Source organism: Tiliqua scincoides, chromosome 7 (assembly GCF_035046505.1).
Source record: "Tiliqua scincoides isolate rTilSci1 chromosome 7, rTilSci1.hap2, whole genome shotgun sequence".
Classification (NCBI taxonomy): Eukaryota; Metazoa; Chordata; class Lepidosauria; order Squamata; family Scincidae; genus Tiliqua; species Tiliqua scincoides.
In genome coordinates this window covers 4,195,242-4,223,165 of record NC_089827.1, presented here as the reverse complement: position 1 = coordinate 4,223,165, position 27,924 = coordinate 4,195,242, and the positions used below count along the sequence as shown (strand labels likewise).

Here is a 27,924-nt window from a genome sequence, read left to right as displayed (position 1 = left end):
GTGCACTGCAGCCAGTGTGGTTACTCAGCGTGAGCTACAAAATTGTGATATTGGCTGTTCTTTATTGTGGGTTGCATCCTTTCCCCTTGTTTATGCAAATAAGAGGATTATTTTGGCAGACCTCTTCCCTCTGCAGCCCCCTGAGTATCTGCTCCCCAACCTTCCAGATCAGATTTTGGAGGGGAGGGTCCAGGAGGCTGTACAGCAACAATTTTCAATCAGTGCTGAGGCACATTGGTGTGCGGTGAAGGGATCGCAGGTGTGCTGCAGAAGTTTGGGCGGGTAGGGCCATTGGGAGATGTCCCCATAGCAGTGCAGTGTTTATTGTCAAAAAAATTGATGCTGTGCGCTGACAGTTTTAGTGCCTTGTGCTGTGAAATGAAAAAGGTTGAAAATTGCTGCTGTAGAAAGAAGAGGTGATCAGTGAAAATCGCCCTTTCCCCTCTGCACAAACGCAGCTTCTTCTATACATGGAAGAAGAACTTGGGGTTGTATATTTTGTAAACCCCAATGCTCCACTCAACCCCATCCCATTGTTTCGTCTCCCAGTTAACCATCCTTTGTTCTTGCCCACTTTTTACGTTCTCAGCACTGGTTTACACAAGCATGTCTGGCCCCTGGAGGGAAGCTACAGAAGTAAACCATGCCATCACTACAATGGGCCTTCCTATCCATGCGTTTGGCACTCACGGGTTTGACACAGTGCTGACCTTGCGTGATCTCCCTGGTGCAACCGGAAGAGCCTTCCAGTCACATCCAGGAGGTCCTTTTGAGGGCTTTCCATGGATTTAATTATCAGCAGAAAACAGTATTCGTGTTGGTGGGAGGGGTTCTGGAACAAATCCCCCACGGATACCAGGGGCCCACTGTATATGACAATGTTGGCTACCGAATCAAACTGTTGGTTCATCTAGTTCAGTACTGTCTGCACTGGTTCTCCACAGCAGTGATTCTCCACGGTTTCATAGGCATGTGTCCCAACCTTACCAGGAATTCCTAGGGATTGAATCTGGACCTTCTGCTGTGATCACATGCTCTGCTACAGTTCCTTCCATATTCTTCAGTGAAATGTGCTACTGTGTGTGGTTACAAGTCATTAACCAATGATACCATGTGATGTACCAAACCAATCTTCAACCTCCCTAGGTAATGAATGCTGTTTCAACTGTAGCCCTCTCGACTTTATATGAATACTGAAAAAGGGGGAAGGCTCTGTCTCCCCACTTAACTAAACTTTTAACCAAAATAGTAAGTCCAGTAGTGTACTGTGATCACTGCCCGCTCTGCTAGCATTTTGGTCTGGCACTAAGATAAGCTTGGAAGTTTCCTTTGCTTGTGGTGAGCAACGATTGCCTCTCAGTACAAAAGTTTTTATAACTGGACAAACACTAGTTCTAGGGCTGTTAAATGTGCAACAAATAGGGAGGCAGGGTAGCAAAAGTTTTAGCAGGCTAGTAGCTGTTGTGGATTATTGGCACAGCTATCTTAAGAAATACAGCAACACCTTGACTTCCATCTGCTTGACTTTCATTGCTTTGCTCTTTCAAGCATTTTCATTATTACCATGTTTCAAATTTTGTCCACACGCTTTCCTCTTTCGTCCAATTTCATCCAAACTTCCACATGTTCATCAATGTCCTTATGTTTTTATTTTATTTCTGTTTGTATAGGTTTCACATACATTTGCATGTGTTACAACTGGACCTCAGTATCTGCATGGGATCTGTTCCTGGACACCGCCTTGGATACTGAAACCTGAAAGTGGGGTCCGTTAGAGGACCGCTGGCCATGACTGAAAGTCTAAGCCTCAGAAAGCCCCCCAGAAGTGTCAGAAAGTCACTTCCAGTTTTGTCTGGGAGGTCAGATGAGACCCTCCAGAATGGGTTTGGAACATGCACTGGTTCAAATCTACGGGTTCTGAACTTGCAGATAAAGCGGGTCACCTGTATATAATTATTTACACTTTTTCGCAGGCCAAAATAAATTTGCAAGCTCAGTAAGGTGATGCTTTGATATTCATCCATTTTTGACTTTCCTCCATGCTCTGGTCCCTAATCAGGCGAAAGTGCCAGGGATTGCTGTAATCCTAAAGAGGATTTGGGGTCAAGCACTCTGGAACAATAATACTTTGTGCTTATGCGTAGACAAAAAAGACTGAAAGTTCCTGCTACTGAGATCCCATATGGCATATTGATAGATAGAAAAGTGGTGATTTATATTTTATAGGGGGGCAAGTCTGCAGAACACCCGCTGGAAGACTGCAATAAATGTCATTGCCATTATCAAGTCCTGCTAAGAAAGGGAATGAGTACTGTGGAGGTCTGAGAGACCTGGGACCTTCAGGGATGCAGAACTGTGGGAACCAGCCATGGAAACTGGGAAACGGCCAGCCTATAAAAACTCTGTCCCACAGTGGGCTGAGCATCTCCTGATACGGTGCAGACTGGTAGTCACAGAAGATCTTTCACATGTCAGTGGTTCATAAAGGGATAAAATAATTAGGAATACTCCTTGCTGTGTGTCGCAGTCTTTCCCTTGCAAATTCAGTGGCTGTGCAGGATTTGTTGTAATCTCTTCCCCGAAGATACAGACGCTTCTCCACCTCTAAATTATTCTTGAGAGCTTAAATAATTTTTAATCTTAGAGCGATCAACCAACTGTATGTGCAGCCTGCTAATGGAATGGAATGTAATTTCATTACGTTTGACTTGAGAGTGGCAGTAATGAATTTGTGTTCACTTGAAAGTGTTTTTATTTTATATATATATAGCAGCAGAGAACTGAAATTCCTCATAAAAAGAAATTAGGATCTCGGTGCAACTGGCTAGATTGAACTACGAAGACATAGTGGAACGAAAATACAGGTCGGTTCTCTTTATCTGCACGTTCAGGACTTGAAGATTTGACTTAACATGGGTGGCAACAGCCACCAAATCCTAACCCTCTTCCCAGACCCAATCCTGTGGCCTGGGTCCATACGTACCTGTGCCAGCAGTCTCCCTGCACTAGGGAGGCTTACACCCAGGTAAAGGAACATTTGTTCTCTTACAAATAGGAGACCTCCACTACTGCCCCCCCCCACACACACACAGGATGCAGCGGTAGCCATTTTGATACTGCAGCATAGGGGGGGGGGAAGAATAGCATTTGCCTGTTAGTTGTTTGAATAGATAAAGGAAGATATTGGTGTACCTTGTTCTTTTCCCCTTTCCTGTTGCGGAAACAGCATTTGTCTAGTAGTCTGAATCCAGTGTTATCTGTCCTTGGAAAAAGTCGGAGGACACTTGTAGAGCCACAGCAGTGTTATGCAAAGGTTCATTAGAGAAAGGAGAGCATCCAGATAAGCTAGCAAGTGCTGTTGCATCAGTCCTTTGAAACGCTATAAAAAGAGTCTGTCGACAGTCAGGAAGTGGTTAACTCGAGTCCCTCCTATTGAAACTTTCCAGAACAAAAAAAAATCCCCGCATTTGTAATGTCAAGTGCTCAGGACATGTCAGATAATTTTGGCAACCCTCACTGCAAGTGCTTGTAAGGTAGGCGAGTTTTAATAACTTTGCATTGCAGACATTGTGTGTGTGTGTTTGTGTGTGTGTGTGTGTGTGTGTGTGTGTATGTGTGTGAGAGAGAGAGAGAGAGAGAGAGCGCTGTGAAATTAGTGTACTGTGAGCTCATTCACATACTGCTGTATTGGGGGACTTCAGGCACATGTGGTTCTTCTATAGCTTCCCCACAGTTCTGTTGAGGTGTGGTACACAATACAAAAATACAGCAGCTGTTGCTCTCTCACCTGCTGGCTTCTCCTTCGTGCTCTACCCTCTCTCCTGAACCAGGTACTAGAGCTTTTCAGTAGAAAGTTGGCAACCCTAGGTGGAAGGGCTCCTGCAGAATGGCTTTTCTAAAGCCACATGGTGCGTTCATTGAAGTAGAGAGTTTGAACCAAGCTCACTGTTCTGCAGTGGTGTAGCTAGAGGGGGTGCAAAGCACCAAGTTTTGCAGGGCACCTCACCACAGCATGAAAGTAGACCCTCCTCTTCAGAGCCATTTCGGGCAGCGGGAGCAAAACGGAGGTGTATACCTGGCTCCAAAGGGGAGAGGTAGGGGCTGCTTGCTTGCTGCCGTGAGGCACCCTGTAAAACTTAGTGCTTTGCACCCCTCTAGCTATGCCACTGCTGTTCTGTTTTGTTTTTGTCAAGCACTATAGTAATTCATGGATTGGGGGGTGGGGAAAGAGGGAACCTTGATGGTATCTGAGCCTCGACTTTGTGTAGCTGTGGAACAGATGTGGCAAGCCCGTGAGAGATTGTACAGGGGTAAATTGTGTACAGGAGGTAATATCCTCTCTGAGGTCCTGCACACATGTTGTATCATGTCGGCATATGGCTCTTCCCCGAGGGACAGAGTTCATGTCTGAGAATATCTATGTCTCAACCTTGAGAAGTAGCAAACATGCAGACACCTCCATGGTCTAAAATATATTACGTTTGGCTATTTTCTCTTGCTCTCCCTTCTCTTCCCAAGAGAAGAGAGTTCTGTCAAGCCAGAAATGTCCCTGTTCTAATGAGGAAATCTAGCAGACAGCTTGCTCTAAGGAACAATCTTTAAAAAAAAAAAAATCTATCAGGAGTATAAAACCCCTGAATATTTGGTCCATTATTGATGGCTTTGGAGAATGACCTTTAATCTCCATTCCTCAAAGCTGTGTATTAATGCAAATTAACATTTTAAATGCACTCTGTGTCTACAGGGAAGATAAAACAAAATGGAAAAGAAATGTTGTAGTGACTTTAAAAAAAAAAAAAGACTCCAGCATAGTAAAAAAAGCACTTTACTGGCATGGGCTACACTACCCACAAGTATTTTCATTTCAGAACTGAAAAGCGGCTTCCGTCATCAAACAGAGGATTCTCTCTCTGTCTAATCCCCTCTTTGAATTTTCACTGAATGCTTTTTCCTCTTAGCATTTCTCTTTAATGCCGGCAAACATAATTTGCAGGTAAGGCAAAGATTTGTGGCAGAGCTTTTGTGTCACCTTTATTGTTTTTCAAAACAGGTGAGCGGGACCACACTCTATGCTTTCATCCTTGTCTTAGGGAAATCTAATTCATCGGTTCTCAAACTTTTTTACCACTGTGTCTCACTTCATGGGCTGTGGCAGTCACATCAAGCCCTAGAATGCCTTGCAGCTTCCACGTTTTGCCCCAGAATGCAAGAGGCATCTTGGGGTGTGACATGGCCAATGAAGCAGGTTGTGTTCCAGCTCGACCCAGAACCTCAAATGTCAAAAATGAGGTCATGACCCACTTGTGGGTCATGCCACACAGTTTGAGATCCGCTGGTCTAATTAATTAATTAAACTATGCTTTCCCCCCATTCTTTTCATAAGGTTGTCACAATGCCTTGCACAAGTTTCCCCGCGGCCTCCCATTCAGGCAGTCTACAGGAACAAAACTTCATCACATACCCTCAGCCCATTATTCAATCCTGCACATTAAATGTGGTTCACTGTGTAGTAGGGCTGTGCTTGGTTGCAAGAAACCAAGGTTCAGATCGGTGCTTCGCCGTGGAGCATGCTGTGTGGTCTTAGAGCTGGACAAGTCCAGTTATTGCCAACAACCTCATGGTACAGGTGTTGCTGGTAGTGAAGTGGACACTCTTCCCATGATGGGGCAATTGGGGGACAAGACAGATTAGAATTATGTAGAATTCTACCTCATGGTAGTTGTTTTCAAGTGGCTGGTACATTACTGTTGCCAACATGTAGACTGAGGCTTACTCAAGAGTTAGGTTAAGAGTGTGCCATCCATCAAAGTTAATTTAGAATAATTGCTTTCCTTTACTTAGACATACATTGGATAGGTTAGATTACTTTATAAAGTAATATAACAGTTTACAATAGAATTGGACTCAAAATACCTGTAGACATGGCTCTTTGTGACACTTCACAAGTGTGCACAAAGCCTGAGTTGAATTCATTTTGTTGACTTTTTTTCTGGAGAATGGGATCCAGTGACAATCTCCAGAGCATTTGAAAGTATACATTTAGTGTCTATAATGCATATGTGTATTGCAGGAAGCAGAGCTGGGTTTTTAGTGCAGATAACATCTTGTGGCTATTGATTTTTGGCTGTTCCTTCAATGGCAGAATCAAAAGCAATTCCCCTGAGAGCAGATTACATAAATGATTTGTCCTATGGAGTTTCATCGCACAGAATTTTCATATCCCATTTTTCAGTGCATTTCCGTGTAATGTCTGTACACCTTGATAGTAAATATTGTGTTGCCTGACTTCAATTGTTGTATTATTGGCTAGCTTTTGGTCCCATCAAAGGATACCCCGGGCAGCTTACAACTTAAAAATTTTTATCTTTAGAGAGAGAAAGTCAAGATGCTGGTTTGAACCAATAAAGTATTTAATTTTCTTAGGGCCTAATCCTATCTAATTTTCCAGGGCCTATGCACCCCAAGGTAAGCAAACAAATGTTCCCTTACCTTGAGGAGGCGTTGGTACATAGGAACATAAGAAGAGCCCCGCTGGGTCAGGCCAAAGGCCCATCTAGTCCAGCTTCTTGTATCTCACAGTGGCCCAAAGAGTATAAGACAACAAGATACCTGTGTCCTGGTGCCCTCCCTTGATTTTGGCATTCTGAGGTAGCCCGGTTTAAACTTTAAACCTACTTTAAACCAGGAGGTTGTGTATACCCATCATGGCTTGTCACCTGTGATGGACTTTTCCTCCAACAATTTGACCAAGCCTCTTTTAAAGACATCTAGGTCACATGCCATCGCCACATCCTGTGGCAAGGAGTTCTACATGCTACTCCTGCTGCAGGATGCAGCACATGCCCTTATGGCACAACTGCAACAGTGCTGGAAATTTGGATACGACTGAGTCCTCATAGGTCTTGCAATCCTGAGTGAATGGTTCCTTTATACCTTCCAGCATCTTATGATCTTCAAGTGAGCTTTCATCACTTATGCAAAGAAATTCCTGTAGAGTTTTTTTCAGTGATGACATCTCCACTCCCTCTCTCTGGAACTTAGAGGTCCCCTCCTTATACTCTACCTGCTGTCAGTTTGCTTTTTAACAAGTCAGTTGCCTTGAGGTTCTTAGAATTAACTCGAAAAAGCCTTTTAAAAACTACTTAAGGTCTTGATAGGAATGCATTTTGGAGCTTGTATGTTGTTGGCCATTGTTCAAAGACAATTAAATAAATATTTAATTTATTATAATGTAATTAACAGTATTAGTAAGTTTATGCTGATGTACTTAGCAATCATATGTTGTTCTAGTGAGACATCCTGTTAGCAAAGAAGTTAAGAAACCGAAGATGTTGTAAAATGGACTGTGTACAAACCACAAAGGCTGTTGAAAATTGCTTCACTTAGGGTGAAATATCAGTTCTACATAGCTTGAGAAAGGACAGTTCGTTTCTTTCACCTAGGAGTGCAATTTGGCCAAGAATTGTTAGGAAGGAAGGCTCTATTTTGTTACTACAATACTACACTCAAAACTTGACAATACCATGTATACTTTTGGGATTTCCACCTTCCTCCTGTAGCTCCGTATATCCACAGTGGGACCTGATGATGAAATAGAAATTTCATAGACACAAATGGGTATTGTGTTCAGTGGGGCTTAACTCCCAGAAAAGTTGGTGTAGGATTGCAGCCATAGAAATATCACTTGAAGTCAAATTTCAGAAGCAAATGTGGAGCTTTGAAATTCCAAAGGCTGGATTTGTCTTTGTTTAAGACTTCTTCCAGCTCTGAGGATTGTTGTGCTATTAATGTGTGTTTCTTTTTTGGGAAGGTGAAGGTGTTTCAGGGAAGATGAAATTTGAGGCAAGCTACTCTCAAACTCCCACGTTAGTTATTGGTGCCCACCTGTGCTCATTCCCTGCCAGCTCTGCCTTTCAAGATCTGGGCCCCTTCAACACTTGGACCCTAACGGCTTCAATCATGGTATAGTTGAAGCAGCTAGGTTCTGCTGTATTGAGGTCTTTTAAATGGCTTGATTTGGGGGAGACTATGACGATCCTTCTTGTAATTGTAATGAATTTCTTGTAACCACCAAGAGTTTGGTTTTGAGCCATGTAGTCTTGGAAGGCTGCCAGCCTCAGAGGGCAAACTATACTCTGTTTCCCTAAATTTTTGGTCTCTTCAATGGGAGTGCATGCAGGGCCTGAAAAGTAGCCCACTGAACTGTCTATTCTTCAGTGCTGAGAAGCAAATTTGGTAATGAAGGGGCACATCTGATAATTGGCTGCTTTCTTTTAAGAATGAAAGGCTATTCATAGTAATTGAGCTGCAGGAAAAATAAGGCAGCTTCCTTTTTGGACTGTCTTAAAAAGGAGCCAGGCAGCATTAAACTTGGCAATGTATTGGATATAATTTTTTGGAAGCTTTGGAACAATCCATGGCCCCTCCGCATCTGCAGTAGGGGAGCGGGGAGGGGTTGGTTCCAGGACTCTGCGCAGATACCCCAAAACACAGACGCTTGTGCAGTTGAATGCAATTTTATCTGCAAGTGTAGATTGTGTAACTCGCAAATGAGACGCAAATGCTGGAGAGAGATCTGTGAAATGGCGGGAGGCTACAGCAGGGTGCGTGGAATGTTTCTTCCAAATTCACTTTCAGTCTGCGGTTGGTTAAATCCACGGAAATGGGATCCATAGATGTGGCAGGCCCACTGTAATTGGAAGTGGAATTTTTGCACCCTCCTTATCCCTTGTACTCTTCAAAGGAGAAGGTGGGGTGGGGTCATAGCAGCGGACCTAGCACTGGTCAAATGAGCGAATGCCCGGGTGCTGAGTTTGTGTGATGCTAGGACCACACAGGAAGCTTCTTTGAGGGCTCCCAACACTATTGGAAACTGTACTTCCGGTTTTCCGGAAGTACAGTTTAGGAACGTGGGCAAGCCTTCCCCAGGCTGGCTTACAGTTGTGCAAGACTCCATCGTGCTTTGGAGGTAGGGGGCAGCATCCTGTGAGGGGTGCTATCACTGACCTATGCCCTGGAGCGGGGCAGGGTAAGTCCACCACAGGGGGTGGGGGACAGAAATTGAAAACTGAGAACACATCTGCATTCCAGGAACTGGTTTGTTGTTCTAGCAACCCTCTCCATAGACCAGTTCCCATCACTCTTTAAAGGTTGAACTGGAATAAAGACAGCATGGGCTTCTAATGTAGAACATCTTGACTTTCTCTTTGGCCACCTACTTGTTGGCATCCTTCAGTCTCAGAAGACTATGGTATCGCGCTCTGAATGGTGGTTCTGGAACAGAGTGTCCTCTCCAGTGCACAAAGCCTGGGTAAAGTAGATATGGAGGATAGAGTGTTTCCCATGCAGCAAATCCCCCCCTCTCCAAGTCGCTGAAATGGTCCAATGGAAAGGCAGAAGCCAATACGGTTGGTTCCAGCGGCGTCGCAGGAGTTGCCAGAACGTGACTGTGTTCAGCCATGAACTGCCTCAGGGACTCCGGCTCCGGATTTTGCCTCGAGGTTGACTCCTGAAGCCTTTTCCATAACTGGATGTAGCCACAAGGCAGTGGAGGTTTGGGATCAGAGTTTTCCTTCTCTCAGATGAGCTGCCTTCCCAGGCTGACGAGTCCCATCTACCCGGTGGCCACCTACTTACCTGCATCAAAATGACATGAAGGTACAGGACAATAAGGCATTTAGTTATTTGATTTTTCTCTGTAAACCGCTTTGTGAACTTTTAGTTGAAAAGCGGTATATAAATACTGTTAATAATAATAAATAATACAGGAAACCCAGATGTCTGTTCAAGGCCTTTTCTTAAATAGCTTTAAGGAAGCTATTTTGTAAAAAACAGACGGTTTAATCTCTTCCACTTAAAGAAGCCAGGTCTTGCGTACAAGTCCAAATATGCCATAACACGACACCATGGGACTTTCTTTCCTGTGGGGTGAGTTTGACTTTGTTTAGCCTCTGGACCGTTTGACAGATTTGTTAAGTATTTAAATGCTGATTCTTTTTACTTTTGCTCTTTCCCCAGACTTCCCACTAACTTTCTAGCTCAGCTTGTAAGTTTAGTCATTTGAAGGTGGGTTCATTGCTGCCCTTGAAGTAAATAAATAAAAGTGGTAAGACAATGTTTCTCAAACTGTGGGTCAGGACAAACTAGGTTGCGAGCCAATTTCAGGTGGGTCCCCATTCATTGCTATGTTTTATTTTTTATATATTAGATTTGATACTACCATGGCATGTGACTGCATTGTGGAAAAATTACAGATCTGTACTTTAAACAGGCTACTATGTATATGCTTTTAACAATAATAGTAAATGGGACTTACTGCTGGGTAAGTGTAAGTAGGATTGCAGCCTAGGATTGTTAAAAATTTTACTGCTTGTTGATGTCACTTCTGGTCCTGACATCACTTCCAGTGGGTCCTGATAGATTCTCCTTCTAAAAAGTGGGTCCTGGTGCTAAAAGTTTGAGAACCACTGCTCTAAGAAGATGGAGCATATGTGGGCATCAACCAGTCAGAGCACTTTAAGCCAGCAGCTTCTGCGATAAATATTCAGAGCCAGTTTTCCCCTGAGCCGGCTCTTGGAGAGAAGATTGTTTGAGCAAAACTTGGGAGCGTTCTCCCACAGCAGCTCCGTGGCTCAAATTATGGTAAACTTGTACACAGCCTTTGTGAGTTTAATTTTCCACCAGAATTTCACATGCTTCCATTCCGCATGTTGGCTTTGTACAAACTAACAAGTTCCAGGTTTCTGCATCTCCCGGAGACTCTTGAAGTAAAATTGTTATGGATGGTGTTAGGAAGCCATGGAAGTCCTTAGCAGTGGCGTAGCTGAAGGGGGTGCAAAGCACCAAGTTTTGCAGGGAGCCTCACCACAGGGTGAAAGCCTAGGTGGGTCCTGATAGACTACAGTGTCGTTTGAAAAGATGGGTCCCGGTGCAAAAAGTTTGGGAACCACTGATCTAACAGACCTTGAATCTCACAGCCTTTTGTTTTTGTTTGTTAATGGAACTTCATGATAGAAAAGCTAGATTCCTGGAGAGAAGGGAGATTTAGTGGGCTCCTGGTATCTGTGGGGGATCTCCCCCACACATACCGTCACGGATACCAAATTCTGCAGATAGTAAAAGCCATGGGGGGGCGGGCACATTGGCAAACCTAAAGTGCCCTTTAGAAGCCTCCAAGAGGCCTTCTGAGTCCCAGACAGGACTGGAAGGGATTTCTGCTGGCATCCAGGAGGTCTCTGAGGGCCTCCAGCTGTGGGGTCAGTCTCCATGGATATTTAAATCCACGGATGCCAAGCTCACGCATAAGAAGGGCTCACTGTATTCTGTAGGGGGGGCCCTCCTTATCTATAGATTTGAACATCTGTGGAATTTGGTAACCGCCGGAGGTCATAAAAACAATCCCACATATGGGTGGCCAAGTTTCTACCTGACTACTGGGGATCTGTCAGTTCCAGTTCCTTAACTACCAGCTTCTCTTGCTCATCCTCACCATCTCTTCACCAGTGGTTGAAATCTTATTTCTCCATATTCTTCACCACCTCACTAGTGGCTGAAATATTTCTCTATATACAAACGGAGAGAGAGGAACATTCCTCCAAGGAACATCTCGAGTACCTATTAGGTCATTCCTGAACCTGTTTTGAGATATGGAGATTGGGGGGTGGGGGGGTCCAGTTCTGCTTTTAGGGATCCAACTGATTTGTGGTTTGGGTTCAGTTGCAGCAACCCCTCTGAACGGGGTTTTGGGCTCACTTTTGGTTTGACTCCCCAATGCCATCAAACTGGGTTCGCGAACTGCAGCAAGAATTCCTCAGGCGTGTTGACAGACTCAAATCCCGATGAACCAGAAACCTCTTTTCTTGCCTGAATGTGCTTTTTCTACTTCTGTCTCTGAGCCCTTTACCACTGGGTGACACTGTTCGACTATGTTGTTGTGACTCATGGAAGCAAAGTGCTAAAGCATCCTTGAAAAACTTGAATTCATACTACAGATGCCATTGAGGCAAAGGCCAATGATGATTTATCCCCCTTTGCTCTAATTTTTGAACTGTCCAAATAATCCTTTGGATGCCATTTCTGCAGTTTTCTTGTCACTGAAATAAGTTGCTGCTAAAAGAGAATTTGAACAGTGCACCCTACAGACTTGACTTCGAGCTTGCATATTAATCAGTTTCTAATTACTTTCTTTGAAACAATATTCATGCAAATTACTTATGTTTATTTCCCAGGGCGCAATCATTTGGGGTTATGTGGTTCTTATTATTGTGTTGCTGATTACTGTATATTCTGTTATGCATTATTTAAAAAATCCCATTGCTTGCTTGAGGCACTCTTGGTTATGGATGGATTTTATAATTGCATATAGTTTAGAGACCTTGCATCCCTGAAGTGATATGCTGTTTAATTAGGGCTCTGACCTTGGGGATACACCTCCAAGTTTTGCTCAGGACCCACAAAAACCACTTCTTGAGCCTCAAACTCGATTCGTTGTTGGTTCCTCCAAGTTCCTTGGTTCCTCCAAATGAGCAGCTGAAGCTTTTTGCTGTATGGAAATAAGTATTTCCTGATAAGTCAGCTGCTCAAGCCGCTGTGCTGAAGCCATTATCGGGTTGAAAATTGGTTTATAAGTACCCTGTATCCGTGGATTCAGTTTCTGTGGTTTATTGTATTGGCAACCTTCGGTCTCGAAAGACTATGGTATCGCGCTCTGAAAGGTGGTTCTGGCACAGCGTCTAGTGTGGCTGAAAAGGCCAATCCGGGAGTGACAATCCCTTCCACACCGGGAGCAAGTGCAGTCTGTCCCTGGTCTGTCTCCCTGGCTATGGGCCTTCCTTCTTTGCCTCTTAGCCTCAGACTGTTGGCAAAGTGTCTCTTCAAACTGGGAAAGGCCATGCTGCACAGCCTGCCTCCAAGCGGGCCGCTCAGAGGCCAGGGTTTCCCACTTGTTACTGCAGCCCAAAAATATCAGATAGAAAATTCCAGAAATAAACAATTCATAAGTTTCAGTTTGCATGCCCTTCTGCGTAACATGGTGAAACCTTCCCACCCTGGAATGCTCATGGCTTGTCTCTCTCTGTCTCTGTCTCTGTCTGTCTCTCTCTCTCTGTCTCTGTCTGTCTCTCTCTCTCTCGCTCTCTCTCTCCCCCCTCTGTACCTGTGCTTTACTCATGTCCAATTGGCCTCTAGCATTCTCACCGTTGGCATTCGTTGCCTGTTATCACAGTGGGATGAAAATAACTTTATCATAAGTATATATAAATGAAAAATGACTTGTATATAGGGTGTGCTACTATCCTTGGTTTCGGGCCTCCATGATCGATCTTGGAACGTATCACCTGTGAATACCTGGGGGACTACTGTATGCTTAACAGTACAGATCTAGCTAAAGCCAGCAACCCTGCACCACACTGTTAGCACTGTCTCTCCAGGCTTGCATCTCACCCACTCAGCAAGGAAACATGACTGTGTGGTTGCAGCTTAATAAGGACAATGCAGTCTTCATGTACTCAAAGTCATCTTTGTTCCCTCTGTGACTCTGAGTGAGGTGGTGTGTGACTGAGGCTAGAGGTGAGTAGGTGAGCCAAGCAAGCTTGTGCAAATGATAACTTTGGAAAATGTGTGTGCACAAGTCTATTCTGTTTGTTACTCTCCAAGGGCACTTTGTGCAATTCTTCTTGCATTTTCTAACATTGTCTGCCTACAGGGTGCAAAAGTACCTGGAGTGAGATGAGGTTTCCTCTTTCCTGATTGCTAAATGGTATTAACACCAGCACTGCTTTGAAGAATTCTGTAGGGATTGTCGATGTCCATCACCTACAGCGAAATGGTTCTTCCTAACTGAGAAACAGTTATTGGACTCTAAATTTGACATTTCTATAATCTGGGGCTGGATCTTTGTCCACTCTTCAGATAAATATCTTTCCCTTTTCCTCCTGTACAAGTAGACACAGGGCTTTGCCCCCTGCTCTTCAGTAATTAATGACTCCATTAACTGCTGGAATTACCACTTTTCCTAGATCTAACGGAGTGCCCAGCTGACCGCGCTTGCTACTATCTAATCAACAGAACATTCGGTGATAATCTTCGGATTTTATGTTTCAGGCATGGCTAACCTAATTGCACGTCAGTTTCCAAAGCCCATAAAGTTCGCCTTTCTGGCTATCTCCCATTAATTCTACAAGAAATGGGTGAATTGTGAGAAAAGCTCATTGCTGCATTGAAAAAGCAGACAAACAATAATTAACAGTAATTGCGCAGAGATACTTGGTGATTAAAGAGGCTTGCGCTGTCCTACGGCTTCTGTCTGGCAGCTGTAATGGACAGTCTCTACCCTGAACTGCTGGGTTGGCATTGCTCATTGTCCAGAACTTGCAACTTAGCATATAAAAATGTTCACACATGACTACAGTGGGCTCTCCTTATCTGTGGTCTTGGCATCCACAGATTTCACTCAACACAGGTGCTAAGCCCAATTTTATGGCAAAAAGTGTCTTTCTGCAGCACCTCGGAAGGTTTCCCACACATTTTACAGAGGCACATTCAGTTGTGGGCTCCCCTGCAGATTTAGAGCCCAATCCTATTCAGCTTTCTAGCACTGGTGCAGCTACAATTCAGCCCCAAGGTTAAGGGAACAAATGGGGGGGGGGTGTTAAATTTTTTGTGACCCTGGGTGCTAGATACTTTAGCTATACCACTGGTGTAGATCAGTCTCTTTTGGTACAATCCTGGGCATGTTTACTCAAAAGCAAGTCCTGTTTTCTTCTATGGGGTTTACTTTCAAGAAATTGTGCATAGATTGCTATACTCACTACACGCATGCTAAGAGAAGAGCTATCTATTTAGATGGAACTTCTGTGATGTGCTTTTCATAGCAGTTCCTACTGTTCTGTTGTTTAACTGCTTTTTAAACAAAGCAGTCTATCTCTTAGCTTTTGTTAGATTTTGGGGTCGGGCTCAACAGACTTGGGTTATGCTTGGTCTTTTATGTGGAAAGTGATGTGTTTTTAGCTTAATAATTAAACCAGAGTGAGATTCCCCAGATACCCATAAATGAAACTCCACCGCAGTCTTGGCTTTTCAATGTAGATGCCATCCCTCTGCTAAAAATAAACCATTTAAATGAGTTGTTATAAATTGTGTTTTATACAGAAATGTCTAGAATGCTAACACTCCTGTAAACTGAACCAAGACGAGTTTGTAGTCCTTTTAGCAAACTTTTATTCTGCTTATCTCCAAAAGACACCCGTGCAATGAAATGTTTACCTTTTGAAATGAGTCTTTCTCTATGTGCATATTGCATCAGCCAAACCTTGCTGGCTTTGTGCTTCAGTGATTTTTAAATGATGGAAAAAATTTGGAAGGCGCAGAATGGGGCCGCTGAAAGATTGTTGGACCACTAAAGGTTTTGGAGATGCACCTTTAAGGCATTTGAAGCAAAAGTGTTTAGGCTGATAGTACCAGTTTTGGTCCAGTTTTTTTAGTCCCTTGTGATGTGCCATGAGGTGGAAAAGGTTGAAAATTGCTGCTTTAGAGAAATCCTATAAGATAAATTGGTTGATTAATGAAAAATGAATTAATAGAGAAAATAATGAATGTGACGGAAATGGACAGACTTTAGAAGTTTTGGATTAACAACGAAAACCGACACAAATTGAGCAAGGGAAAAAACCCTTTTATGCTTGGTTGAAAATGAAGTTTTAGAAATATATGATAGGGCATTTAGATGTATATGTAGTACATATATATATTTGATATGATATCATTTAGATTTATATGTAGTACATATAGATTTGCATTTAGATTTATAGGTAGTACATATATATTATCTTTGATATGATATGATACATGTATGATGAATGAAAAATGATATTAAGAGGTAAATTTAGAAGAGGAATTGATCAAGATATGTAATGATTTATTAGTTTTAGTGATATATGATAATGATATATGATTTCCTGCACCTTTTGTGTTTTTTGTGTAGTGAAGTGTGTTTTTTTGTGTGATGTGTATTTGTTTATAGTTGTTTTTGGAAAATAAAAAAAATTGGCTGAGACTGTGATGGAGTGACTTGAAGTGGCAGAAGTGAGATTTAAACTGGATAAGTCCAGGTCTGCAGTATGGCCTGGCTTCCCCCACTGGTCATATGAGAGCATCTCTGAACAGGAACACTGGATTCAACAGTAAACACACTGTTATCATCCTGGCACAGGAACAGATGCCTTCAGGTCAAGATTACTGCAGAGTCTATTCTGCGTGTGCTGCAGGAAAAGAGGTCTGAAACGGGGTGGCCTGGAAGTAGTGTGTGTGGGTGTGAGAGCCAGGACTCTGGGGAGTTCTTGAAAAGTTTGAAAAGCAAAATGCTCTGTTCTTTGTTTCTATTCTGATGCATCCTTTTAAATGCTTAGCTTAATCTGTCCACTGCTGACCTGACCAATGTTAGTCCTAGTAGCTCTAGATTATTTGGCTACACTTGTTTAAGGATCCACAATATTGAGCCCCCCTTGGCCTCTGTCTCTTTGAGATTGCACCTCCAGGTGGTTCTGGAAGGAACAGATTGTTTTGATTTTTTTTTTTTACAGTTTGGCTTCACATCTGGTCATTGAACAGATACCACTTGGTTGCCCTGATGGATGACCTGTGCAGGGGAATGCAGGTGGAGGGCAACCTTGGCCAGAGATTGCCGAGAACAGCAGAAGCAATCTCCACTCATCTCTTTGTCTGGGCAGGGATGGCTGGGGTTCCCTTACTGGAGGGTGGTGACCCACTTTACATGTTGGGTGAAAGTGCAGAACCCTGTTGTTGCTGCATAAAGCTGATTAAGCTCAAATGTTTCCTGTGCATTACAGATAACGTAATTGAGGATTCTGAACTCCGAGAGCCTTCTCTCATTCTGAGAAACATCATGGCTGAACCGGACTACATAGACGAAGATAATCCAGAGCTAATTAGACCACAGAAGCTAATTAATCCTGTAAAATCATCACGCAATCATCAAGACCTTCACAGAGAGCTCCGCATGAATCAGAAAAGGTAAGAAATAAGGTGAACTTCTCCAGTTGGCACACAAGCTCTGTTTTCATACTACGTCTGTCGTACTTTGGTTCTGTCCAGGTGGTGTTCCACCACTCCTGCAAGATTGTAATTGCCGTGATGGGGCAAAATAAGCACCCAGCTCTTCTTGCTCCCTAGTACTATCGTGCAGGTTGCAATATCACCTGAACAGGCTGTTTGTATGAACACAATATGTACGTGAATTGTTGGCATCCTTCAGTCTCGGAAGACTATGGTATCACGCTCTGAATGGTGGTTCTAGAACAGAGTGTCCTCTTCAGTGTGCGAAGCCTGGGTAAAGTAGATATGGGGGATAGACTGTTACCATGCAGCAAATCCCCCCTCTCCACGTCGCTGAAATGGTCCAATGGAAAGGCAGAGGCCAATACAGTTGGTTCCAGCAACATCGCAGGAGTTGCCAGGACGTGACTGTGTTCAGCCATGAACTGCCTCAGGGACTCCGGCTCCGGATTTTGCCTCGCGGTTGACTCCTGAAGCCTTTCCCATAACTGGATGTAGCCACAAGGCAGTGGAGGTTTGGGATCAGAGTTTTCCTTCTCTCAGATGAGCTGCCTTCCCAGGCTGATGAGTCCCACCTACCCGGTGAATTAATGTACGTGAATTAATGTGCAGGTAAGAGCCCCACTGGATCAGGCCAAAGACCCGCCTAGTCCAGCTTCCTGTATCTCACAGCGGCCCACCAAATGCCCCAGGGTGCACACCAGATAACAAGAGACCTGCAAGGGATTCTGGGAATTGTAGTTAAGAACATAAGAACAGCCCCACTGGATCAGGCCATAGGCCCATCTAGTCCAGCTTCCTGCATCTCACAGTGGCCCACCAGATGACTCGGGGAGCACACAAGAGACCTGCATCCTCTTGCTACTCCCTGGCACCTGGCATTCAGAGCTGGCCTACTCCTAGAACTAGTAGGTGCTTGTACCCATCATGACTTCTAACCCGAGATGGATGGTCAGTCCCCTTTAAATCTGTTTAATGGTATCCAGGCCAGATGCCGTCACCATATCCTGTGGCAAGGAGTTCCACAGATTAATTAAAATGCTGGTTAAAGAAATATTTCCTTTTGTCTGTTCTAACTCTCCTGCCAGTTAATTTTAGTTGATGTTCCCTGGGTCGGTTGCTGTGCAAGAGGGAAAAGAACATCCCTCTATCCACTTATCCATGCGTTTCATATGTGTGGCATTTATTACTCCATCTTGAAGAATGCCATGGAGGAGTCTGGCTTGTGACAATGAGCTCATAGAACAATTGGGGAGAACCTTCGGAAAACAGTCACCTCTTTTCTTTCTCTGTGGTTGAGAAGCTCAAATCGCTTCTCCCCTATGGGTAGAGGTCCTGCTTTGCTGGTGCAAAGAAACATCTGAAAATAGCAATGGCACGTGTTCCTTCATAACCAGGACCAGTGCAGGCCTTCCTGCCGGCGCCACTAACTCCCACAGTGTTGTGACATGCTGTAGGGCACATTTGTGACAGCTTAGGCGTACGTAGCAGTTGCAGCGCAGGCTCTAGCAACCATTAAGATTGTGCTGACTGTTCAGTTTAAGGCACCAATAGGCAGAAGTGGCAGTGGTGACTCTACCTTTGGTGGCTTTCCCGTTTTCTCCTTGCAAGGCAGTTGGCGTTTCTCTGCCACATAGAGTGACCTTAACCAGAATTTAAGCACCTTTAATAAAGTTTGCCTGTGAAGCTTCCATACCTGTTAAAAGGTCATCTCTTCATAAAGCAGGCAGTTCTGTAAACAACGTCTCAGTTAAGTGTTGTATGGTATAGAAATCGATACAGTGACCTTTTGAAATTCTGTTTGGTCCATAGATAGCCAATGCTTATCATGGAGGACGTGGCAGAATTTTCACTCTGGGATACGGTGGAAACTTTGGTTTCTGTCTTCTGAAGAGATTGAATTGAAGACACATCATCGCTTGGCAAGCAGAATCCCCATTGCTTTCTGGGGAGCAGAGCATGTAAAGCATGATGTGTAATTTGATACCTGGAACAAGTGAATTACTATTATTATTTTCCAATTTTCATAACCAAAGCTACTTTTTCTTTCTGTCCATGTCACCAGAAGGCTTTCCAAACTGGGCAGTGCTACTCTCCCCAGTGTCTCAGACCTTTCTAAATACCTTACTTAAGTACATACAGTATTATTTCTACAAAAAGAGTATGAAAAGTACACTTGTGTTCCGTGCCAGAGGATTCAGAGAAAGTTGGCAGTGTGATGTGCCCTACTTTAATGAATGGAATTAAACATCAAATTCCAGCTACCACCTCTGAAAATGTAATTAAAGTCAGTTTTAAATGTTCTTTCTTGTTATCAGATTTAACTGTATTGAACTCTAAATCTACACAAAAGTGTGAAGCCTTTCAAGGAACCTGTTCATTTCCCCCAGACAAAGATATCCTATTATTACAATAAATCTACTGCTAATCACAATTACAGTAAAAGAGAGGCACTGCTGGAAAGCGGAGTGTTCAATTTTTTTCCTCTTAGTTTTCATCGAAATAGAAGTTGACTACCAATGTACTGAGAAGCACATTGCAGAATTTTGGAGCTGAACATCTCCAAAATAGATGGAAAAAACATCTATTTTTTCCATTTCTTGTGTACATTCTTTTTAAAACAAACTGCTCCTTCTGCCTTGTTGAGTGCTCCTCAATAAGTAACTCTTCCTCCCCTCTTCTCCCCAATAACCAGACTGCTGTTAATAGAAGGGAAGAGTCTTTCTACATTCTGTCCCCCCCCCCCCCATAAGTCAGCTGTGATGAGTAACCAGGCTCTGATGGTGAGGTGTACACAGCACGACTTCTACCAGCCCAGCCCTGCCACTGGACTGGCTTTAGGGTGATTAGGCATCTCCAGAACATTGCTGTCACTGCCTAGAATGGCTCCACCATCTCACATGGCACATTGTGGCATCTGTGCCACCCCCCCTTTGTTTACAGTACTGCCTCCAACCACTAAATTTTTTTTTCAGCACACCAGATTTAGTTGTTTTGTCACCTGTTCTGTAAAGTGCCATCTCTGTTGATTAACCTAAACAGTGTTTCTGATATCTCTTCCCACAACTAGCTTGACTTGCCATAGATAATTGTGACAAGTGTCTTTTGTTGGAGGCTAAATGGACCACAGTACTTTTTTCCCCCTCACTATTAAAGGGCTGTTATTATTTGCATGCCATCATCTGATCTTGCACTCTAGCACCATCTAGTGTTATGCAGGATTAGAGCACTAAGTTACTAAGCCACTAACCATCAATACGCCACAGAAACTGGTTTTGTCAACAATCAAGGGTCCCAATATTTCATGGCTATCCATGGGCAGGAGGTCTGGTCTAGAGGGTAGAGCCTCCATTTGCCTGAAGATAACATCCACAAGGTCGCCAGTTCGAGGCCACCGGCACCGTGCAACCTTGAAGCAGCTGACAAGCTGAAGCCGAGCTATTTCCATCTGCTCTGAGCGTGGGAGGATGGAGGCCAGGATGGAGGCCAGATCAGAACGAAACATCTGAATTTGTTGTGGCTCTTGAAAGATAGAGCCTTCTTTCAATTGTAAAAATCCCTCCGGGGATTTAAATTAGCCTGCCTATGTAAACCGCCTTGAATAAAGTCTTGAATAAAGACCAAGAAAGGCAGTATATAAATACCTGTATTATTATGATGATGATTTATCCACAGCATGGATACACCTGCTGTTTAGTCAGTGCCCACTTGCTGGGGGTCCTGGGGAAGCACCTTTGGGGGAAGAGGGCATGGCACTACTTGCCTATCCCTGATGGTACAGGCCATTGGTTCTTCCCTCCCCCTGCCCAGAAATGTCCAATCCACCCTCCCGCCACCTCTCTGCCACCTGACGGGACTCTTCCCTCAACTGGTGGCCATCCATTTGGACGCAGTGTGGGTGGGGCAGTGCAGGCCTCCCCACCAGTGCTGCCTATTCACAAGGTGCTGCAAACATGCCTTTCAGCACATTTGCGACATCTTGCACCTGCACAGCAGTCGCTTTGCCAGCACTGCATCGAAATAGGATTGCACTCTGCGTGGCCTAAATACACCACACTCCCTAGTACAAAATTTGCACATGGTAAGAAAAAGATGTTGGGCAAGCTGGCACTTTCAGGTTCATCATTACCAGCCTTCTAACGCGGCAGTCACCAAACTCATGACCGTAGTGAATAACGTTGTTAAGTTTAGGAGCGTATGAGGATTTGTTGCCCGGATGACTGGTTTCTCTTGTCACAGTAGTTAAAGGTGACACTCTAGAATTCTCACTGTCACTGGTATTTTGTGTGTAATAAATGAAAATAGCAAAATGAAGTAGGCATGATGGAGATTTAAATACATTTGCAAAACGTAATACATATATTATGGAATTCAGTGAAACGGCATTTTAAGTACTGTTTAAATATTTTATTTCCCTAGAAGCATAACAGACAGAAATTGAAATATGGTATAATCTATCAAGTCATTCATAGGCTCTATATTAAAATAAATAGGGGAAACCTGGCTCTAGGATGATTTCAAGAAGAATTAGTCAACTGTATAAACAGACTGTACTTGCAAGAGAGTAGGGGATAAAATTATTGGAAATGGTTCTGTAGCTTCAAAAGGAATTAATCTGTTCAACAAAGTACTAGATTTGTAGCAAGATGAGTATGTTTATGTGGAAATATGTATGATATTGGGGTATAATGTTATGGTTTCTGTGGAATCACTATTGGAGAAAAACCAAGCATATCCAGGATAAGTCATGGAAAAAATGACAGTGAAAAAGGTTTTTTCTAATTTTTCTCATTGTTATATAGGATGGGACTGGCAGAGGCAAAACTTGTTACAGTTGGCCCTTGGTAGCCATAGGGGTTCCATTCCTGGACTCCCCACAGATACCAATATCTGCAGATAATGGAATCAGTGGGGAGGGCCTCAAGGACCTCACGGATGTGACTGAAACTCCTGGTTGCATCTGGGAGTTGTTCTGAGGCCTGGGGAGGCTGCACGTGGCCTCCCTGGGCCACAGAAGGCCTCTAAAAGGCACTTCCAGTTTTCGGTGAAAACCAGAAGTGCCTAGTTGAGGCCTTTTGAAGTGTGGGGAGAGCACATGCAGCCTTCCTGCACTTCAGAATGCCTCTCGGACACAACCAGAAGAGTCTTCTGGTCATGTCCAGGAGGTATAGCGAAGGCTGTCCTGACATGGGTCGGGACCCTGGTTGAGTAAAATCCATGGGTCCTGAACCCGCAGTTAAGGAGGGCCCACTGACGCTCCTCCACCCCTCTTCCCTCCCTGTAAGTAGACAGGCTCGTTGAGATTATAAGGCCATGCTTTGGACTGGGATGAAACAATGGTGCAGCCAGGCTGATGTGAGGCTGCTGCCAAAAGTGATGTGTCTGTCATGTTCCCCTCCCCTCTCTGCAGTGTGTCATTTGATACCTTGCGTCATGTTGTTCATTTCCGGCTTCTTCTCTGGGAGAGACCCAAAGTGATGTCCTGTAAAAGGGAAATTAGAGAAGCTGGAGAAACCGTCATGCTGTTTTTGGTGGCTGTTTCATATCTATACATTGCTCTGGCCTACGACTGGTTTACAAAGATCTGTTGGGGTGTAACTCACACCGTTTGTCTGCATTGCCCATCGAACTTCATCCAGGCTTCCTTTTCAACATTGTCCATATTAGCGAGTTATTTTTTAATTCATTGATTGCATTTTTATTCCAAAATATCTAAAGTGATGCACAAATCACAGTTAAAGACATGCAATCTCCCATAAAACAATTACAAATAGAGATCCAGTAGTCCTATTAAGAAAAGCAGCTACAATGAAAAATCATTGAAATATAAGTAATGGGGGGGGGAATTTTCTTAAATGAGGACCACTTTATTTGACACTGAAATGTAGCCAGATATGTTTGTAGGCACATCTGTCTTGGGAGGCTGGAGTGGGTGCTACTTTTCTATTCAAACTGTATTTTTCATATGCTGGTCTAATCTACTTGTGGTTTAAGATTGACTTTCTAGCATTGGCTGCCCCAGTAATATAGCAGCAATAGGTCCATCATAGATCTACAGCTCCGCTAAGACTTTCTTTTCTCCTCTCATTGCAAGGGGTCTCGCTCCCCAGAATAAGCCAGAGCTGCAAAAGGTGATGGAAAGACGGAAACGTGACCAGGTTATCAAACAGCAGAAGGAAGAGGAGGCACAGAAGAAGAAATCAGACCTGGAAATTGAGCTACTTAAACGGCAGCAGAAATTAGAACAGGTAAGAAAGAATAGGTGGCCACAGAAAAGCTTAAAAAAATTGGAATCCTAAAAAGGGGTGTGTGTGTAACATAGTTTTGTATACCATATAGGAAGGTATAATGTTTAATTTTTAGTTCCAAAGTTGTCTTTTGAAAACAATTGGCAATACTAGATTCAAACATTATAGGGGCAAATTCATAGATGATAAAGTGGCCAATAGCTGTTAAGCACAGAGATTCTCAAACTTTTTAGCCAGGACCCACTTTTGAAAATGGCACTCTATCAGGACTCACCTAGCTTTACAAAGATTACCATTGGAATCAGTGCCTCTATATTATACAAGAAATATTAAAATTCAACATAAACAGTTTCTGTGTTATACAGTATAATGTGTTCATTCCCAAGGTGATCCTGCTATTTGCTGCATATAACTAAGAAACATTAACTTAAGAACCATTTACTACTTTTCTTGATTTTTGGATTGTATCATAAGAACATAAGAACAGCCCCACTGGATCAGGCCATAGGCCCATCTAGTCCAGCTTCTTGTATCTCACAGTGGCCCCACCAAATGCCCCAGGGAGCACACCTGATAACAAGAGTCCTGCATCCTGGTGCCCTCCCTTGCATCTGACATAGCGCATTTCTAAAATCAGGAGGTTGCACATACACATCGTGGCTTGTAACCCGTAATGGATTTTTCCTCCAGAAACTTGTCCAATCCCCTTTTAAAGGCGTCCAGGCCAGATGCCGTCACCACATCCTGTGGCAAGGAGTTCCACAGACCAACCACACGCTGAGTAAAGAAATATTTTCTTTTGTCTGTCCTAACTCTCCCAACACTCAACATGCGTGGATGTCACCTGGTTCTGGTGTTATGTGAGAGTGTAAAGAGCATCTCTCTATCCACTCTGTCCATCCCCTACATAATTTTGTATGTCTCAATCATGTCCCCCCTCCTGCCCCCTCCTTTCTAGACTGAAGAGGCCCAAACACCATAGCCTTTCCTCATAAGGAAGGTGCCCCAGCCCAGTAATCATCTTAGTCGCTCTCTTTTGCACCTCTTCCATTTCCACTATATCTTTTTTGAGATGTAGTGACCAGAACTAAGACAGTCAGCCATGTCTAAGTTCCATGAAATTAATGGAAAAGGTATTTGTGTCCAATTTGTCTCACTGATTTCAGTAGTGCTCAGCCATGACTGACAACCTTACAGCCCAATCCTATTCATGTCTACTGAGAAGTCAGTCCCATTTGAATCAATGGGGCTTACTCCCAGGAAAGGAGTAAGTGGATAGGATTGGATAGGAGTAAGTGGATAGGTTTGGGCTGTTAGTCTGCAATCTTATACACACTTCCCTGGAAGTAAGCCCCATTGAACACACTTGTTGGCATCCTTCAGTCTCGGAAGACTATGGTATCGCGCTCTGAATAGTGGTTCAGCACTATTACGTAGTGCTCTGAATAGCACTCTGAATCACACTCTGAATAGTGGTTCAGTACTATTGCTATTACCCCTGGGGGCTGGGGGCCAAGAATAGGCCCTCAGTTTGGCTGTACTTGTCGTAAGAGGCGACTAAACAGCCACCGGGTAGATGGGACTCGTCAGCCTAGGATGGCAGCTCATCTAAGAGAAGGAAACTCTGATCCCAAACCTCCACTGCCTTGTGGCTACATCCAGTTTTGGAAAAGGCTTCAGGAGTCAACCTCGAGGCAAAATCAGGAGCCGGAGTCCCTTAGGCAGTTCATGGCTGAACACAGTCACGTTCTGGCAACTCCTGCGACGCCGCTGGAACCAACCGTATTGGCTTCTGCCTTTCCATTGGACCATTCCAGCGACGTGGAGAGGGGGGATTTGCTGCATGGGTAACAGCCTATCCTCCATACCTTCTTTACCCAGGCTTCGCGCACTGGAGAGGACACTCCAACTTCGCCATACGGTGTCGGCACAACACGGGAAGCAGCAGTTTACCGGTTATAAGTCTTTGCTCGATTGGCGTAGAGCATGACGCCAGGGGCTGCTTCCGACGGTGGGAGAGATCATTGCATCTCATTGGGCAGCTACCGCCCGCCTTAAGCTGGGCAGTCCCCAGCCAGTAAGGTGTTGCCTCGCCACGGTCCGTTAACCTCATGGGGTGCGTGGGGTTTAGGGTGAAAACCGACAAGCGGATCGACAACTCTGCACCATGCAACAGAAAACAGAAAACTACTGCCCTAAAGCTGGGCACCTGGAACGTTAGGACAATGACACCTGGCTTCTCTGATGACCTGCAAGAAATAGACGACGCACGCAAAACAGCTGTCATCGACATGGAGCTGAGCAGACTGCAGATGGACATCGTCGCCCTTCAAGAGACTAGGCTGCCAGATTCCGGATCTGTCAAGGAGAGAAATTTCTCATTTTTCTGGCAGGGAAAACCACCAAACGAAACCAGGGAACATGGCGTTGGCTTTGCGGTCAGAAATACCCTGCTGAAATCCATCATCCCACCTACTGTGGGAAGTGAAAGAATTTTGTCCCTGCAGCTCCAGTCATCAGCAGGACCTATCACTCTCATCAGTGCTTATGCACCGACTCTGTCGTCTCCAGCAGAAGCCAAAGACAAATTCTATGATGACCTGGCCACCACTGTCAAGAAAATCCCTGTAAAAGAGCCATTGTTCATCCTCGGCGATTTCAATGCTAGAGTTGGTGCTGATAACAGTTCATGGCCCACTTGCTTAGGTCAGTTTGGCACTGGGAGGATGAACGAAAATGGCCAACGCCTGCTAGAGTTTTGCTGTCATCACGGTCTCTGTGTCAGCAACACATTCTTCAACACAAAGCCCCAACATAGAGTCTCTTGGAGACATCCAAGATCAAAGCACTGGCACCAGCTCGACCTGATCCTCACCAGACGCTCCAGCCTTCCCAGCATCAAGATCACACGCAGTTATCATGGTGCTGCCTGCGACACTGACCACTCCCTGGTGTGCAGCAGAGTGAAACTGCAAACAAAGCGACTGTATCACACGAAAAAGGAAGGAAGACCTCGCATTGATACCAGCAAGACCCGGGATCAGAGAAAAGTGGAGGAATTTGCACAAGCGCTTGAGGAATCTCTTCCAGGCCCGGCCGACGCAAACGCATCCAACAGATGGGAACATTTCAAGAATACCGTTTACAACACCGCCTTGTCCATATTCGGCAAGAAGACCAACAAGGCGGCAGACTGGTTTGAAGCCCACTCTGAGGAGTTGACACCAGTCATTGAGGAAAAGAGGAGAGCTCAAGCAGCATACAAGGTCTGTCCCAGTGAGCGCAACCTGCAGGTCCTCCGAACTGCTCGCAGCAAAGTCCAACAGACTGCCAGGAGATGTGCTAACGACTACTGGCTCCAGCTCTGTTCCGAGATACAGATAGCAGCTGACACGGGCAACATCAAGGGGATGTATGATGGTATCAAGCAGGCCCTAGGTCCAACACAGAAGAAAATTGCCCCTCTGAAGTCTGCCACAGGCGAGGTCATCCAGGATCGGGCGCAGCAGATGGAACGCTGGGTGCAGCACTACTCTGAGCTATATTCCAGAGAAAATGTAGTCACCGAAGAAGCACTGAACAACATTGAGTGCCTGCCTGTGCTGGAAGAGCTTGACAGTGAACCAACCCTAGAAGAACTTCACGTGGCCCTGGACTCCCTTGCCTTTGGCAAGGCACCTGGAAAAGACAGCATCCCTGCTGAAGTCCTAAAATGCTGCAAAGAGATCATCGTCACTGAGCTGCATGAAATCCTCTGTCTCTGCTGGAGAGAAGGTGGAGTACCTCAAGACATGAGGGATGCAAACATCATCACGCTGTACAAGAACAAAGGTGACAGGGGTGACTGCAACAACTACCGCGGCATCTCTCTCCTTAGCGTTGTAGGAAAGCTGTTTGCCCGAGTTGTACTAAAGAGGCTCCAGGTACTTGCAGAGAGCGTCTATCCAGAATCGCAGTGTGGATTCCGAGCCAACAGGTCCACCACTGATATGGTATTCTCCCTTAGACAACTGCAGGAGAAATGCAGGGAACAACGACAGCCACTCTTTATAGCCTTCATAGATCTCACAAAGGCTTTCGACCTGGTCAGCAGAGACGGCCTCTTCAAGATTCTCCCCAAGATTGGATGTCCACCCAGGCTCCTCAGCATCATCAGATCCTTCCACAAGGACATGAAGGGCACTGTTGTCTTCGATGGCTCCACATCAGACCCTTTTGACATCCGAAGCGGAGTGAAGCAGGGCTGTGTTCTTGCACCAACCTTGTTTGGGATTTTCTTCGCTGTCCTGCTGAAGCAGGCCTTTGGAACTGCAACAGAAGGCATCTATCTCCGGACCAGATCAGACGGAAAGCTCTTCAACCTCTCCAGACTGAGAGCAAAATCCAAAGTCCAGCTGAAATGTCTGCGTGACTTCCTCTTTGCCGACGATGCAGCTGTCACTACCCACTCTGCCAAAGATCTCCAGCAGCTCATGGATCGTTTTAGCAAGGCCTGCCAAGATTTTGGACTGACAATCAGCCTGAAGAAAACACAGGTCATGGTTCAGGATGTGGACTCACCTCCCTGCATTACAATCTCTGAGCATGAACTGGAGGTTGTCCATGA

At 44.5% G+C, this 27,924-nt stretch overlaps 1 protein-coding gene across 2 annotated transcripts in view; it reads left to right on the top strand.

Annotated features, from left to right (window-relative positions):
- The window catches only part of FAM107B (family with sequence similarity 107 member B), a 51,344-nt gene that overhangs the window by 21,506 nt on the left and 1,914 nt on the right, over positions 1-27,924 (top strand). The window contains exons 1-3 of one of the 2 annotated variants that reach the window (XM_066634253.1): positions 3,475-3,533; positions 16,845-17,028; positions 23,165-23,318. In XM_066634253.1, the coding sequence (XP_066490350.1) occupies positions 16,901-17,028; positions 23,165-23,318 (282 nt within the window). In that variant the 5' untranslated portion in view covers positions 3,475-3,533; positions 16,845-16,900. Of the gene's footprint in view, positions 1-3,474; positions 3,534-16,844; positions 17,029-23,164; positions 23,319-27,924 lie in introns of those variants that run through there. The other variant, XM_066634252.1, reaches the window with a different exon arrangement.